This window comes from Erithacus rubecula (assembly GCF_903797595.1).
Source record: "Erithacus rubecula genome assembly, chromosome: 3".
In the NCBI taxonomy this organism is placed as follows: domain Eukaryota; kingdom Metazoa; phylum Chordata; class Aves; order Passeriformes; family Muscicapidae; genus Erithacus; species Erithacus rubecula.
The window spans coordinates 128,735,760-128,750,253 of record NC_136689.1 but is presented as its reverse complement, the minus strand read 5'-3'; the positions used below and the strand labels follow the sequence as shown (position 1 = coordinate 128,750,253).

The 14,494-nt window shown below is 39.9% G+C and overlaps 1 protein-coding gene across 1 annotated transcript; it reads left to right on the top strand.

The window, feature by feature from the left end:
• The first annotated feature begins 4 nt into the window (after positions 1-4).
• On the top strand, positions 5-13,871 carry SLC25A32 (solute carrier family 25 member 32). The gene is made up of 7 exons (XM_079301409.1): positions 5-236; positions 2,931-3,081; positions 4,315-4,400; positions 5,617-5,777; positions 11,212-11,325; positions 11,715-11,860; positions 13,273-13,871. Exons 1-7 carry the CDS (start codon positions 20-22, stop codon positions 13,406-13,408), a joined length of 1,011 nt encoding a protein of 336 aa, XP_079157535.1. The 5' UTR covers positions 5-19; the 3' UTR covers positions 13,409-13,871.
• Positions 13,872-14,494: the final 623 nt, after the last annotated feature.

Sequence of the window (14,494 nt, the reverse complement as noted above, 5' to 3'; positions counted from 1 at the left end):
TGCGCGCGCGCGGCCGGCGATGGGCGCCGCGGGTCCCGCGTGCGCGGCGCGCGAGCCGCTATCCCGGGAGCCGCTATCCCGGGAGCCGCTGACCCGGGAGCCGCTGAACCGGGAGTCGCCGGCGCGCTCCGTGCTCCGGCATGTGCGGCTGGAGAACCTGGCGGCGGGAATGAGCGGCGGCGTCCTGTCCACCCTGGCGCTGCACCCGCTGGACCTCGTCAAGATCCGCTTCGCAGGTGAGGCCGGGCCCGCCGCCCCCGCTGTCCTGCGCCACAGACGCACCGGCGAGCCCGAGCCCGGCCCGGCCCGTGCCCGGTGCCGCCCCGCTCCGCCCGCCCCGGTACCGGCGGGGCAGCCCCGCGGCTTGGAATAAACTGGCCGCAAGCCCAAAGGGACGGTGTCCCGTTCTCTTCCCTGCTGTGCCATTCTGTTCGCTGCTATTCCCCTCTTGTCGCGGGTAGGGGCTGTGAGCTGTGTCCCGAGCTTCTCCCAGGCAGGGCAGAGCGCTGCCAGCCTCTTCCCCCTTCCACCAGTGACCAGCAGTGCAGAGGGCACCGGAGCGCTGCTGCTGCTGCTGACAGCCTTGTCCCAAGCCCCCGTTCAAAGTTCACCGCCGATTTCCAACACTCAGAGTGTAGCGGTGGTTTTGGAATAACCTTGGTTAACAATAGCGGTATTGTTTTGCAGAAAACTCTTAACTAGGTTGTTTTTCTGCAAGTGACTTCTCTTGATATGGTGACTTCCGTTGACTTTTCTGCTTATTTGAGAAACTTGTACACCATTTATCACATTCCCTTTCAGCGGGGTGGTTTTCTTAAATAGACGCACGGATGTTCTAAGATCTCAAAGCCAAGCTATGGCAGAGACATTTCACAGAATGTAAAGCATTGCATGTCCTAGTTGGGCACATCCTGTGCTGCATTATGAAAAGCCAGCAGAAGGGCTCTTTTCTCTCTATTTCTATTTGTAGGACTAGATCAGAAGTACTGTGTCCACTTTGGGGCTCTCCCAGACAAGGCAGTGACACACTGGTGTGATTCCAGTGGAGGCCAGCAGGCTGGTGAAGGGGCTGGAGCACATGGCATAGAACAGGCTGACGGAGCAGCATCAGTTTGGCATCAGAAAGGAAGAGCTGAGGGGAGCTAGAATTGCAGTCTGTGACAATGTTATTGGAAGACAGAGAAGGTAAAGCCAGATTCTTGCAGGCAGTGGGCCAAAAAGGAACAGGCACAAGCGTGAGCATGGAAAATTCTAGTTATTTTATTGTGAGGATGGTCAAATACTGGGAAAGGTTGCCCAGAGAGGCTGTAATCTCTTCAGCCATGGAGACATTCAGGAGTCAACTGGTCATGTCCCTAAGTAACCAGATCTAATTAGATCTGGTCTGAGTACAGGTCTGGATTAGGTGGCTTTTGGAGGTCACGTACTTTCACATTCTTCTTTGGGTTGAAAATAACAATTCCTATGTTTTGTCTTCAACCAGGGAGCAGGAGCTGATACCAGAAATTAATGTTATAAATATTCTTGGCAGCATCATTGACAGAAAGACTTGCATTTGTGTCTCTGGTTTCCCATATTGTTTAATATGTTTATAAACTTGATCTAGTGTCTGCACGGTAAAAAGTTTCACAAAAGTCTTTGGGAAAGGTCTAGCAACACTTATTCAGGAAGGAGAAAAGAGGTGTTTGTGTCTGGTTTTGAGTGGTTGTCAAGGTGTTGAGGCTTTGTCACACTGTACTCAGCAAAATAATTTTGTCTTTAATGCTGAAGTCTGTCACAATGTGCAGTACCAGACACAAAGTTCAAGGGGAATGAATAATAAATGTGGCACTGAACAGAAATGCCTGTTTACCAGGATTAATTTTGATGGGGACACAAAAACTACGTTTCATGTAAAACTCTGAGATCAATTTTCAGTGCAATTGCAGTCTAGCCATATGTCTGTATTAGGAATGAAAGCTGCTGATATGTTGGCATCGTAGAGTAATTTAGGTCAGAAGAGAGTTAAGGAGTTCACCCCCTACTCAGATAAGCTCTGCTTAAGTCAGTTTGTTCAGTCTTCTGTACTGGATTTTGAGTAGCTCCAAAGATGCTCTTCAGACAACTTGTTCAAGTATTTGGCCACTGTGCTGGATAAAAAGTTCTGATCAGAATTTCCTATATTTCAGCTTATGTCTGTTATCTTTTTTCATCTCACCATGGACCATATCACATATGTCATCAATATTCAACTTACTCCCTTGCTGTTATGGTAGGAGCAATAGTAGTTACCACTCCAAGTTTTGTGTGCATCCATGTTCTACATGATCTGTCAGACAAAAACTTGTGTGTTTTCTTTATTGTTGAAGTGACATTTTCTGAATATTTGGACATCTAGCTGTTAAATTAGTAGGTGGGAGAAGAAACCTTTGAGTATTCTGGTAAAAACTGACATGGGAATCAGTAAGACATGACCCATTGCTTTATAGAACATTTTAAAGTGAAGATTTAAAATTAAGGGTTGTTACTTGGGACTTGTCTAAACAACTTAGAGAAACAGGTTGAGGATCCCATATCATGTGACATATGATGCAAAATTGCTGGAGCGCTAAAAAGAAGAGACAGAAATCTTCAAATCTCCTGCTCATCAAAAATGCATGAAAATGCATTTATTTAGCCTTATCAGATTAATAGGAACTTTCCTCTTGCTGAGCTAGGGACTTACCCCCCCCCCCTTTTTATTTTTCCTTAACTTCTTGAACTCTAGACTTACAAAGCTGTACACCCCAACTCTTCAACTTGTGAAATAATACTCTTATAATACAGTTAATCAGTTAAGTTGCATGTTCATTTATTGCTTGCTTAAGAGGCTGTAGACTTCTGTGCTGACTTGAACAGTTGAACTTTATGGCTCCTGGAAAGTTTTTCAGTATAATTTCTTTCTTTTGTAGTGAGTGATGGATTGGAGCTGAGGCCCAAGTACAATGGGATTCTCCATTGTATGAGCACTGTCTGGAAACATGAAGGACTTCGAGGCTTGTATCAAGGGGTAACTCCAAACATGGTGGGAGCAGGGGCTTCCTGGGGACTTTACTTTTTCTTGTAAGTAGAACCATAAAGGTGTCACACCCTGCACAGTGTAATGTTCACATATACACAGCATCCTATTTGTGAGGTACAAAAATGTGCTAAGCAACTTACAAACGTGTCATTCTCTTAGCTAGTCCAGGTCTGTTAATGTTTGTTATGGTTTGCTGTTCTAGAATTTGAGCAATTTGAATAAGAGCCCTGTTCCTTTGTCTGGTACAGTGCATTCCCTTGATGTTGTGAAAATACGGTAGTGGTATTATTCATAAAGAATTATCTAAAAGTCCCACTACATTGTTCTTAAAACCTTGTGAAAAACAAGAATCTAAACTGACTTCTTAAAAGTTAAAGAGCATGAAGTTTTAGTGGAAAGCTAAATGTTTCTTTTTAATCATTTTAGTGACAGTTTTTCACTGTTTTTGTCAGTTGATGGACTTTGCTATTAAAGTCCATTTTTAGTATTTACTTTATTAACTGTGTTCCTATGGCCTGATTTACTGCTTATCTCTATTAATTGGAACATTTTAGTTAGGGACAGTTTAGTTAGCTGGCATGCCTTTGCAAAGCTCACTTGTCAGTTATTTAGACTCTGTTGTTGTACTTCAGTCCTTAAGCTTTGCTGCAGATTACTATTGAGACTTCATCTTCTGTTGACAATTTCTTAATTCACAAAGGTTGCAAACTGGATCAAGAGAAGAAAGTTCAATGTATTACTAAGCTAGAGGGTAGATACCTAGCACTGTGGCTTCCAATAAACTTATTTTAGGAGTTAGTTATTGATCTCTAACTAATTAATTATATATTTGTAGATTATTTTATATATAATACATAGTAACTCTATAATTTATAATAGTATATATCGTTATTATATATTTTATATATGTAATTATATAGCATATAGTTATAATGTGTATGAATTATATATTTACATATAAACATGTAATGTTACATTGTATTAATATGTATTTTATAAATACATATTAAATATATAATTTATTGGTTTTAATATGCAGTCCCATTGATACTGACAGTTTAATTATACAATTTAAATGTATATTGCCATAGTTCACTTTAAAGAGCCAACTGCTCAGAGACCAATTATTCAATTAAACAAAGGTAGTTTGGATACCTTTGCTTCAGAGGCTGTGTGCCACCATGGTCTTAAGTCAGGTATGTCATTCTGGACTTGGATTTTTTGTGATGTAGGTCTGTTTTCACCTTTACTAAATTATGTTGTGTATTTTCCAGTTACAATGCCATCAAAGCTTACAAGAAGGAGGGGAAGATGGAAAGTCTCAGTGCGAGCGAGCACCTGGTGTCAGCTGCAGAGGCTGGTGAGGTTAAATGAAAAGATTAATGTTCTCTTGTAGCCTTTCCATATACTGCTACCTGCCTTTCTGTGTCAGGGCAGCTTTTGCTTACAGGTGGCAAGTGTAAGTGTTTCAGTCCAAATGCAATAGTTTGTTGCCTGTAAATAAAACAAAGATGTCTAGCACAAATAGATGGGTCACTGTGATCCTTCAGTTTTGTACAGAATTAGCAGTTGTCAAAATGTCTTTTGTCCTTGTTTTCATTCTGTATAAGCACTTTCCATATTCAGTACTGTATTGGATCCCAAAATGTAGAAACCTGCTGCTGTCAGATTGTTAACTTGTTAAAAGTTTGGCACTTGGAAAGGGGGCAACCAATTGAATCATGGAATGGTTTGGGTTGGAAGGGACCTGAAAAAAATGATCTACCATCAAAAAAATAGTCAACCATCTGTCTCTGGCTGGGACACCTCCCATAGACCAGGTTGCTCAAAGCCCCATCCAGCCTGGCCTGGAACACTTCCAGAGATGGGGCATCCACAGCTTCTCTGGGCAGCCTGTTCCAGTGCCTCACCACCATCACAGTAAAGAATTTCTACCTCATATCTAATCTAAACCTACTCTCTTTCAGTTTGAATAATTCCCCTTGTCCTGTTGCTACGTGCTATACAGGCAATTTGGAAAACTTTTTACTAGGATTTTGTAGCATTCATTTAATTTTTAAATATAAGGCATATTGTTTGACCTGAAATACAGTAATGGATTCGGCTACAATGGTATTTTTAATAACCTACAAAGCTGTAACAGGTTATTGCTATCAACCTGTTAATATTATTAAGCAAATTCCTCATCACTGATGTGTACATTAAGTTTTGAATTATTGTATATGAAAAATAACTTGGATAATCAGTGGTATATGAAGAAATTACATTTCCCGTCTACTTCAGATTATACTACTAACTGAAATATGAAGCAAAAAAGGGGCTATACTAGGAATATGCAAAAAATACATGTGTCCTGCACAAGTACCCCCAGCAGGAGTGAATTGGACTTCACTGTGGGTTTTGAAGGGAGAGAAAGGGAGCAATAGAGGTCATACATTTCACCTGTTTTAAACAATATGAGTACTCTGGTAGGAGAAGTAGTTTTGTCATTGTGGAAGTCTGTGTTATATTGGATTGAGCTAACTGGGACAATCTGTGAAGTTGGCTAACAAAGAGTGTAACTTGTGTGTTCTCAGGAGCCATGACTCTGTGCATTACAAACCCAGTATGGGTAACCAAGACTCGACTTGTGCTACAATATAACGCTGGCGTGGATCCATCCAAGCGGCAATACAGGGGAATGGTTGATGCTCTTATAAAGATATACAAGACAGAGGGCATACGTGGCTTATATAAGGTAATCACATTTAAGAAAATTTCCAGGATTGCCTGACACCACCCAGTAGCATGGTGAGACTTCTAAATATTTGTCTAAAAAAAAATTTTAATAGCTCACTTTCATTCTGTGAGTCTTTCCCACTGAAGAACTGCAGCAAAAAGGCTTAGTCAGAAAAAAAGCCATTATACTCTTGATGAACTGCTTTGTAATTGTTTTGAATCTTCCTATAATTAAAATTTGGATAAGCAGGGCAGCAACAATGTAACCTATGTTGCTGGTAGCACTTCCTTGCATTTTATCCCTTATCTCTGTATTTCTAACATCTTCTGGAAGATAACATACTAAAGTATTTGCTAATTTTTTCTTCCACAATGTATGGTTTCACAACTGTTTATTTGCCCTCTGGTTATTGGTGTCTGTAATCTGTCAGCTCTGGATACATTAAATTTGCAGACTTCTAAATACGGTCTGCATGTGAGTGGGTTTTTTGTTCCCTTTAATTTCGGGAAACAGATGGCAACAAGATTTGGGCTTTTTGCCTCCTCCTCCCTTCAGGTCATGACATCAAGATGCATTCATCAGTGCCTGGAACTTGTGAAGAAACTTATTTTATTTCAGTCTGGCTCTTCTCCTGCAAGTAATGGTGCAGAATCATAGAATGGCTTGGGTTGGAAGGGATCTTTAAGATATTTTTGTTCCAACACCCCTGCTTTGGGCAGGAACATCTACTAGCTCAGGCTGCTCAGAGCCTCATCCAACCTGGCCTTGATCACTGCCAGGGATAGGGAACATGACCACTTTCTCTTAGAAATTGTCCTGATTACTAAAAATTAGTTTCTTTTCTTTTCAGTGAAAATTGTGATCTTTCCTATTCTCTGAGACTTGTGTGCTTTATGGCAATGAATGCCAATTTCTGACACCAGGAACAAGGCACCTTACTTATTCCTAAATTGAAATTGTCAGGATTTCTGATTTGCCTGCCTGGATGTCTGCTCTGTTCCATGTAGATAAGTTCTGATTTCTTGGATCTGTTAGGTTTTAAGATGTCCTTCCACCCTTCTTTTCAGATTATTCGTGCCTGTAGCATGTGTCGCCTTTGGCACTAGACACTTCTTTGTAGTGTTAATCTGCAAGTGTGGGACTAAAGCAGCTGCTTCCTTTGAAAGAGCAAATTACTTGCTTAAATCTGCAAAGAAGGTGACCTAAATAGGTCCTGAGTGACCTACATAAGTGTGCACACTGAGCAACTTCCATTTGATGTTAGAACTCTCTCAACCTTGTCTATACTGCTGGAAAAGGCACCTCTTCAGGTGGCTCTTTGACTTGTACATGTTTTAGTGTTCCTCCATTTCAGTGTTTGGATGAGTTTTTATTTTTCTTTCTCTGTTTGAAATTGTACAGCTAAAGCTTTGTTAGTTACCCTGAGTCACAGGAGTTGTAGTACACACAATTGTCTTCTTTTTCTCATAATCTTCATTTCATGCAGCATTCCTTATAGCAGATAAGGGGATCTGAGGGGATCACCTTAGAGTAAATGAAGGGATCTCAAACAGAACAACTGTCTCAGATAGAGTTGGAAATAAAACAGGGAAGTAGTTTCTTTCTGATATTTGTCTTCTAAAGAATGGTAATTCTGATCAAGCAATTCAGTATTGCTCTTTATTGCACAGATGCTGTAACTGATCTGAGCAAATCCTTTCAGTCCTTTGAGGTGCAAACTGGTAATGTCAGGCTACATCAATCTTTCTAGCAGGGATCAAAGCTGTCTTTATTAACTCTGCTGGGTATTGATTGTTCATCAAATATAGTTTAGTTTGTCTGAATCTGGGTTTCTCAGTAAGTTGTTCCTCTTGAACTTGGCCCAGTTCTAAACAGGCAGGAGGATTCTCCCTCACTCATTATCCTAGTAATCATCCAGTCAGTAATCTTCCACACCCTCCATCCATTGGGCTTTGTCTTTTGGCCTCCATCCCCTTATGACTGGGGACAGAGCTGCTCTGCTGCACACCAGGCTGGATTAAAAAACAGCTTGGGGTTATGTACTTTGAACACACCCATGGATCTGCTGGAGATCTGAGCTCTAAAAATCACTTTGCTGTGAAGTTCAATGTCATACAACCATCTTCATGTTATGAGTGCTGTTGTTCTTTTCAAGCATAAGAGAATGACCAAACATGGTAAAATAGTTGTAAGATTGTAGGATTGGTGATTTTAGGAAAACATAAAATACCTCTGAGCTCTTGTGAAACTATTGGATGTGTAGTCTAGAGTGACTAACTACTGAGATATCAGTCAGGAATGCAACTGATATCCTTCATGGCCTCCATATTTCTGTATGTGCATTTTTTATTCTCTTTTATTGATGATGTAGAACCAGCAGTTAGAAATAGAGCAATGCTTAATGAACAGGAATAAAATACACAGGAAATGTAGAAGATTTAAGGAGATTGAAGTAAAATCCAGGTTCATCAAGACTGAGAATAATAATGAAGTATGCTGACAACAGCAAAAGTCATAACAGTAACGTGTGCTTTTTAGCAAGTGAAATATATTTGGACACTTCTGTGTTGTTATTTCACCTTTGGTAGGCAGGATTCTGTGCTCTTGGGCTGAAGTACTTTTTCTGGCTCCTCAATAACTAAGGCACTTGGGTCTCTATTTTGCAAAGCTTTTGCTTATGTTATTTTTCTTTTTGTAAATATGAAGCTTGTAAGCTTTCTATATCTTTGTACTTGTACACAGCAAAATGTGTTGAGATTTGGTCATCTTGATTTTAACTTAAGTTGCAGGTTCTACACCAACTTTGAAACACCAACAGGACATTTTATTCTTGTCACAGATTTTCAGCACTTAAAACATTTTAAGCCAACTTTATAATATTTCTTTATTCCCACTCCCTGCTGCTCAAAATTACATCCCATTTAAATTTCTAATTACATATTTAATTTGGTCTACTGTTCTAATCCTTTAAAAGAGAATTCAAGCAGGACTTCTTTGAGAAACCATTCACTTTGTCATGCCTTCATGGCCAAAATCTTCTAAAGATATATTTCAAATATTAAAGTAAAAAATAACAAGAAATACATGAAGTTATTATAAAATGTACAGTCATATTATGGATCAAATTTTGTGGCAAGAAAGAATTTTGTATTAAATTATTCTAAGATTAAGAAAATAGAATATGTTTCAAAAACTTTCTAATCCAAGATATTTCAGTGCTATGAAAAAATCAGTTTTGCCTTGAAACATTTTCCATAAGAATACATTGTTTTCTAAGATCAGCAGAAACTGGGTCAGCTCCTATTTTCCTGAGGCACATTGGCTGACAGTTGTCTCACTCCCTTCTTGCATTTTTTAATATTGGCCCAACATTAAAAGTCTCTCAGTCTTTGGAAGCTTTTCTCATCAGCACAAGACTTAAAGCATGTTGGTATTTGTTTATGAAGTACAACCAGTAGATGCTTTAGGGCTCTTGGGTACAAGTTATCCAAGTCTTCTGGCTTAAATTTAAGAGTTTAGCCCTCTTAAAGGTTGTTCAACATTCTTCTTTTGTTGGCAGGGAAAGTATTACCTCATTCTTCTATGAAATAAATACATCCTTCTAATTCTTTCCAAGTGGAGAACAATTACTTCCACTGTCTTTTATTGGTTTTACTGTCTAATCACTGGAGATGTTTGTGAAGATTTTCCCTGCTATCACTGTCCATGAGTTTTGTACTGTTCCTATTTTTTGCCGACCCAGGCAATTTTTTCTTTGACATTTTTAATAATTTTTTTCTGCTCCTTCTGTTTTTTATATTTTATTTTCTTCTCTAATCCAGAATTTCTGAAAACCAAAGTTGTCCTTTTCCTTCTGTTGAGGCCCTTCGGCTTCAAACTTCACTTTGTGCTTACAGCTGACAAAATACAGATAGGTGGATTAATTCCACTTGTTCTCATTTGGGGAAGCTTTTTTCTGGGATTTTCACTAGCTCTTAATGCATTTCATCAGTTTGTGGTCACTGATGGTGAGTTCATGACCATTATTTCCTACTGTGAGAAGAAATTTATGCTTATGTATTAAAGAAATTCTAAAAAATAATTTTCTGAGTGACTGAAAAACTTTAGAAATCTATACATAGCATTTGGAAAATTTGGAAAGATGATCCCTGAAGTGGTATTTTGTATATTATCCATTCAATTTTTATGCCTGCTGTTCTTCTAGTTGTTGGGGGGGTTTTCTGCAATTTAGGAGTTTTGTTATTTGGACTTGTTAACACTAATTCAGTGGACTCCTTCTGGGATCCTTTCTCTTTTTCACCTTCTCTAGGTTTTTGATTGTATATTGATAAGTCTTTATCCAACATTTTGGGCTTCCTTTTTACTCTAACACAGAGTTTGGCATCTGGGCACATTTTAAAATTCCTTTTTCTTGCCTGAATAGATCATAGGAAATGAAATTGTTCAGCTTTTTTTTTTTTCTAACTTTGTTTCTTTGAGTGCTTTTAACCACGTTTTGATCACTTAGTCCCTTATTTGTCCCCCAACAGTTTGCAGGAAGCTTTTGAGCCCCTTTCTGGCCAAGATAATTAATCTCCCATTTATTTATGTCTTCAAAAAGAGAATTACTGCTTTTCAGAACCCATGCATCTGGCAGCTCATTTTAATGGAGCTAGTCCTGCTCCTGCCTTCTCATTCTTGTGGAGGCACTTCACAAAGTGCCTGCTTTCCCCCTTCATTTAACTTTTTTGAAGCTGAATGTGGATGTATATTTTCATGTGTTTGTGTATGTAAGAAGGACAGTGCTGGAGCATCTCACTCTCTTCTCCCACAGGGACATGGTGTGGTGGTGGACATGGCAGTGTCAGGTTTATGGTTGGACTTGGTAATATTAAAGGTCTTTTCCAACAAAAAAGATTTTCTATAGACACAAACATTTTTAGTATAGAAATATATATCTCGTACGTACACATTTATGTGGAGACACACATGCAAACACATACATATCTATTTCCTGGGCTCAGTCACAATTGTTTGTACCTCTGCTCCTGATGGCCCTTCTCTGAGTTGCCATCATCTGTCATTGTGTTGCCAATCTCAGGTGGAAGCCAGACCCCTCAGTGCCAGTCTGTGCAGAGGGGCAGGCATTGAGCAGCACATTTGCAAGACCACAGCTTGATTTGTGATCTTGCAGTCCTAATCTGTGTTACCAGCTTGTGCTCTGTCAGGTGGAGTCCCTGGCCACTTGTCTTATCTCAGTGACTCATTGGTGACTTTAGGCTGTATGTCAGAAAAGTAGCGTTTAAGTGTCTGTGTGATGCCTGCCTTTAAGAATACCTGAGTCAGACTGCAGCAGCTGGGCAGGCACAGTCTGCACATTAAGGAGGGACAAATGTAGGTGTGTGAGCTGTACCCTGCCAAGTTGTTTAGGTTTTGTGCATTGCCCTTTAACCTTGTTCTATCATTTCTTTAGGGATTTGTGCCTGGTCTGTTTGGAACATCTCATGGAGCACTTCAGTTCATGGCTTATGAGGATTTGAAAGAGAGATACAACAAGTATAGAAATAGAGTATCAGATTCAAAATTGGTATGATGCTTGAGAATAAAATTATGTTGGGGCATGTAAATAAATAGAAGTTATTCCATTTGTCAAGTTAAAATAGCAGCCAAATGTACAAAGTGTTGGACCCAGAGGGGGTGGTATTAAATCCTGGAAAACTGGGTGCAAGTTGGGCAAAGGTAGCTACTTTAGGAAGAAGTGTTTCTCTTGATGGAAATGAGAAGGTACAATATATTTTTTACAGTCAATTACTTGTAACACTGCATGTAGTAAACACTGACACAATTAATTTCTTTTAATGTGTTGTATTGTAAGGGGGAAAAAATCTCGTTTGGTTGTACATTTTAAAATCAAATAAGATTTTGGCTAATTTAAACCATACCTGAGGCAAGCCTGTCATTTTTTGTTGCTTTTAGAACACTGTGGAATACATAATGATGGCAGCTGTATCCAAAATATTTGCTGTGGTAGCAACATATCCCTATCAAGTTGTGCGAGCTCGTCTTCAAGACCAGCATAACACGTACTCTGGGGTGTTTGATGTGATCCGCAGGACGTGGAGGTAGGTGTGCAAAATCAAAATTCTGCCTGTTGGAAACTGAGTTTTACAGAGTCAGAGCTACCTTTACTGCCTTCTGTGCTGACTTGCAGAGCCAGTACAGTTCAGAACAAACAAAGTGTTATTTGTACAAAGTCATACTGTGCAAGATGCCACCAACAGCAGTAAGCTGAGGAGAGAGGAGGGGATAGGAGAGAGTCAATGCCCCCCTGCAGGTTTCTCTTGTTTGTTCTGTCTGCCTTCTCTCTTCTCCAGCAAATTTCACAGGCTAAAGAACAACATTGTCATGGCCAGTTTGAGACACTAAATGAACTTGAACTGCTTTAGCTTATCACATGGGACAGGAGTATTGTGCTGCTGTGAAATGTGGCTAATCCAAATTGCTGGCAAGGTGAAGTGAGCTAGCCAGAGCTGATTATACTGATGTCCCTGGGTTACCCTGGGGCCTGACTGCACTTGTGGTCTAGTTCCAGCTTCCTTTGGAGACCTGTGACCTCACACCTGTTCATGTCTTCTCACAAGCCTTCCCTGAGCTCTTCCCTGAGCTCCACAGTGCAGGGGAGAGTTCTCACACAGACCTGTGTAGTTACTGAGGGTGGCCACTCTTCATGAGCATCCATTGCTTTGGGCAGTGCTGGGTTGCAGCATGTTGCTGGAGAGATGAGGATGGAGTCCTGGGCAATAAGTGACTGAGGCTGTGTTGTCCCAGGAGCACCCCTGATTCTGAGGCAGTACAGCCATTTCCACTGGAGACAGTTCAGAGCAAAAATAGCTCTGATGTGTCAGTGCTGTGCCCTTCAGTGCTGCAGGCTATAGGAAGGCTTATTAGTTCTGGTGGAGTGTAGTGCAGCCAATCTGGAGCCACTACTGTGCTCATGATGAAATAAATGTGACTTAGTATAAACCACACCCAGGCATTTCTCAGGATCTCTGTTTACTCACCCTTCCAGGTGTCCTAGACCTGTGAGGTCTACACCTAAAGAGCTGAGATTTAATGTCTCTGACTTTTCAACAGCCCTGGTATATCACACAGGTTCCAATTGGGTCAAATTAGAGTCTCTTTTATTGGCCAGTAGAATCAAAATTCTGGAGGGGGTGCTTAAACTCTCAAAAAATGAATGCTGACTTTTCTTAGTTGTTCAGCCAGTTCTTGTAGAAGGAATAAAGATAGTTAATTGCCTTCTACTTAGATAATACCCACAAAACACTCAAAGCCTAGGCTAAATAAATGATCTACATAATGCTATTATATGTAGAAAATGATGGGTTAATATTTGATGCACTTTAAACACTCTGACATTATTATTTCTAACCATCTGTCAATGGGAGTGGGAGGAAATAAAATGCCAGGCTTTGTTCTATGATTTTTTTTGCTGTTAAAAGACATTAATTAAAGCCAATTTTTTTCTTTAAAGGAAAGAAGGTCTTCATGGATTTTACAAAGGAATTATAGCTAATGTGATCAGAGTGACTCCTGCCTGCTGTATTACCTTTGTAGTTTATGAAAATGTGTCTGGCTTTTTACTTGGTTTTAGAAAAGAAAATAATTAAAGGTATGAACTTGTGTTCCTAGGAAGGAATCTATCCTTTATTTTTTATATTTATGATCTGGGAGAAATTTAGTTCAGCAGGCTTCTTTGACACTGTGAGTTGATCTGGTATTTTGAGGAAAGAATGTAGAGACAATAAACCCTGCCAACATCTCTCCTGTTGAACATCTCTCCTGTGTCCTGCATTGCTGCCTTCCTCTCTGAATCAGCTGTGTCTGCTTGAAGCAGATGTCTGCAACTGTGGAATAATAGTGCTGTGACAGGGTGAAGGCAGCTGCACAGCAATTCCTTACATCCTGGCCTGCCTGGAATAACCCACCAAGAAGTTTCAGCAAGTCTCAAGATAACAATTGGTGAGATTCTGCTCCTGCACAACTGGAATATTTTGTATGAAAGCAATCCTGGGGCCTGTCAAAACTTTCTTAAATCTCTGAGTCTCATTAAAACAAGGAATGTCGTCTGAATCCACCTCTGTGTTATTTGTCAGATTTTAGGATATGGAATGCTCCAGACTCTGTTGCTCATCCAACACAAAAATGCTGGCTCAGTGGGGTGCAGTTTGGAAACTGAAATTGTTTTTTTTAAAACAGCTGTCTATTCTTGGGTTTGAATAATTGCAAGTCTGATGAAACTCAGCTCTTGTCTCATACCAGGACAGACTTGCACTGTGGTTTTTAACTTGATTTTAGCAGCAGACTGACATGCTAAAAGTGCATGCATTGCTGGCCACTTGATTCACTTTCTCTCCCTTTCATTCTCTCTCTATCTCTCTGTGTGCCAGAGTCTGTCTCCATTAATGACACAGCTAACCAAATATTACTAAGTAAATGCATATTTGATAGTGGGCTTGCATTTTAAAGATGAGGATTTTTTCTAGTAATCCCATAGTGATCAAACCAGTGTAAGTAACAAATTGGACCACACTTACATTTAATAATATTCTCTGGGGGGAAAAAAAAAGCTTCTAGTCTTAAAAAAGTCCTGTGCACAGGGCTTTCTTTAAAAAAGCAAAACAATCCATTACTATCTTCTGATTTAATTTAAGGAAAAGATTGTCAGTATATTGTTTGCTAACTTAATGATAAAT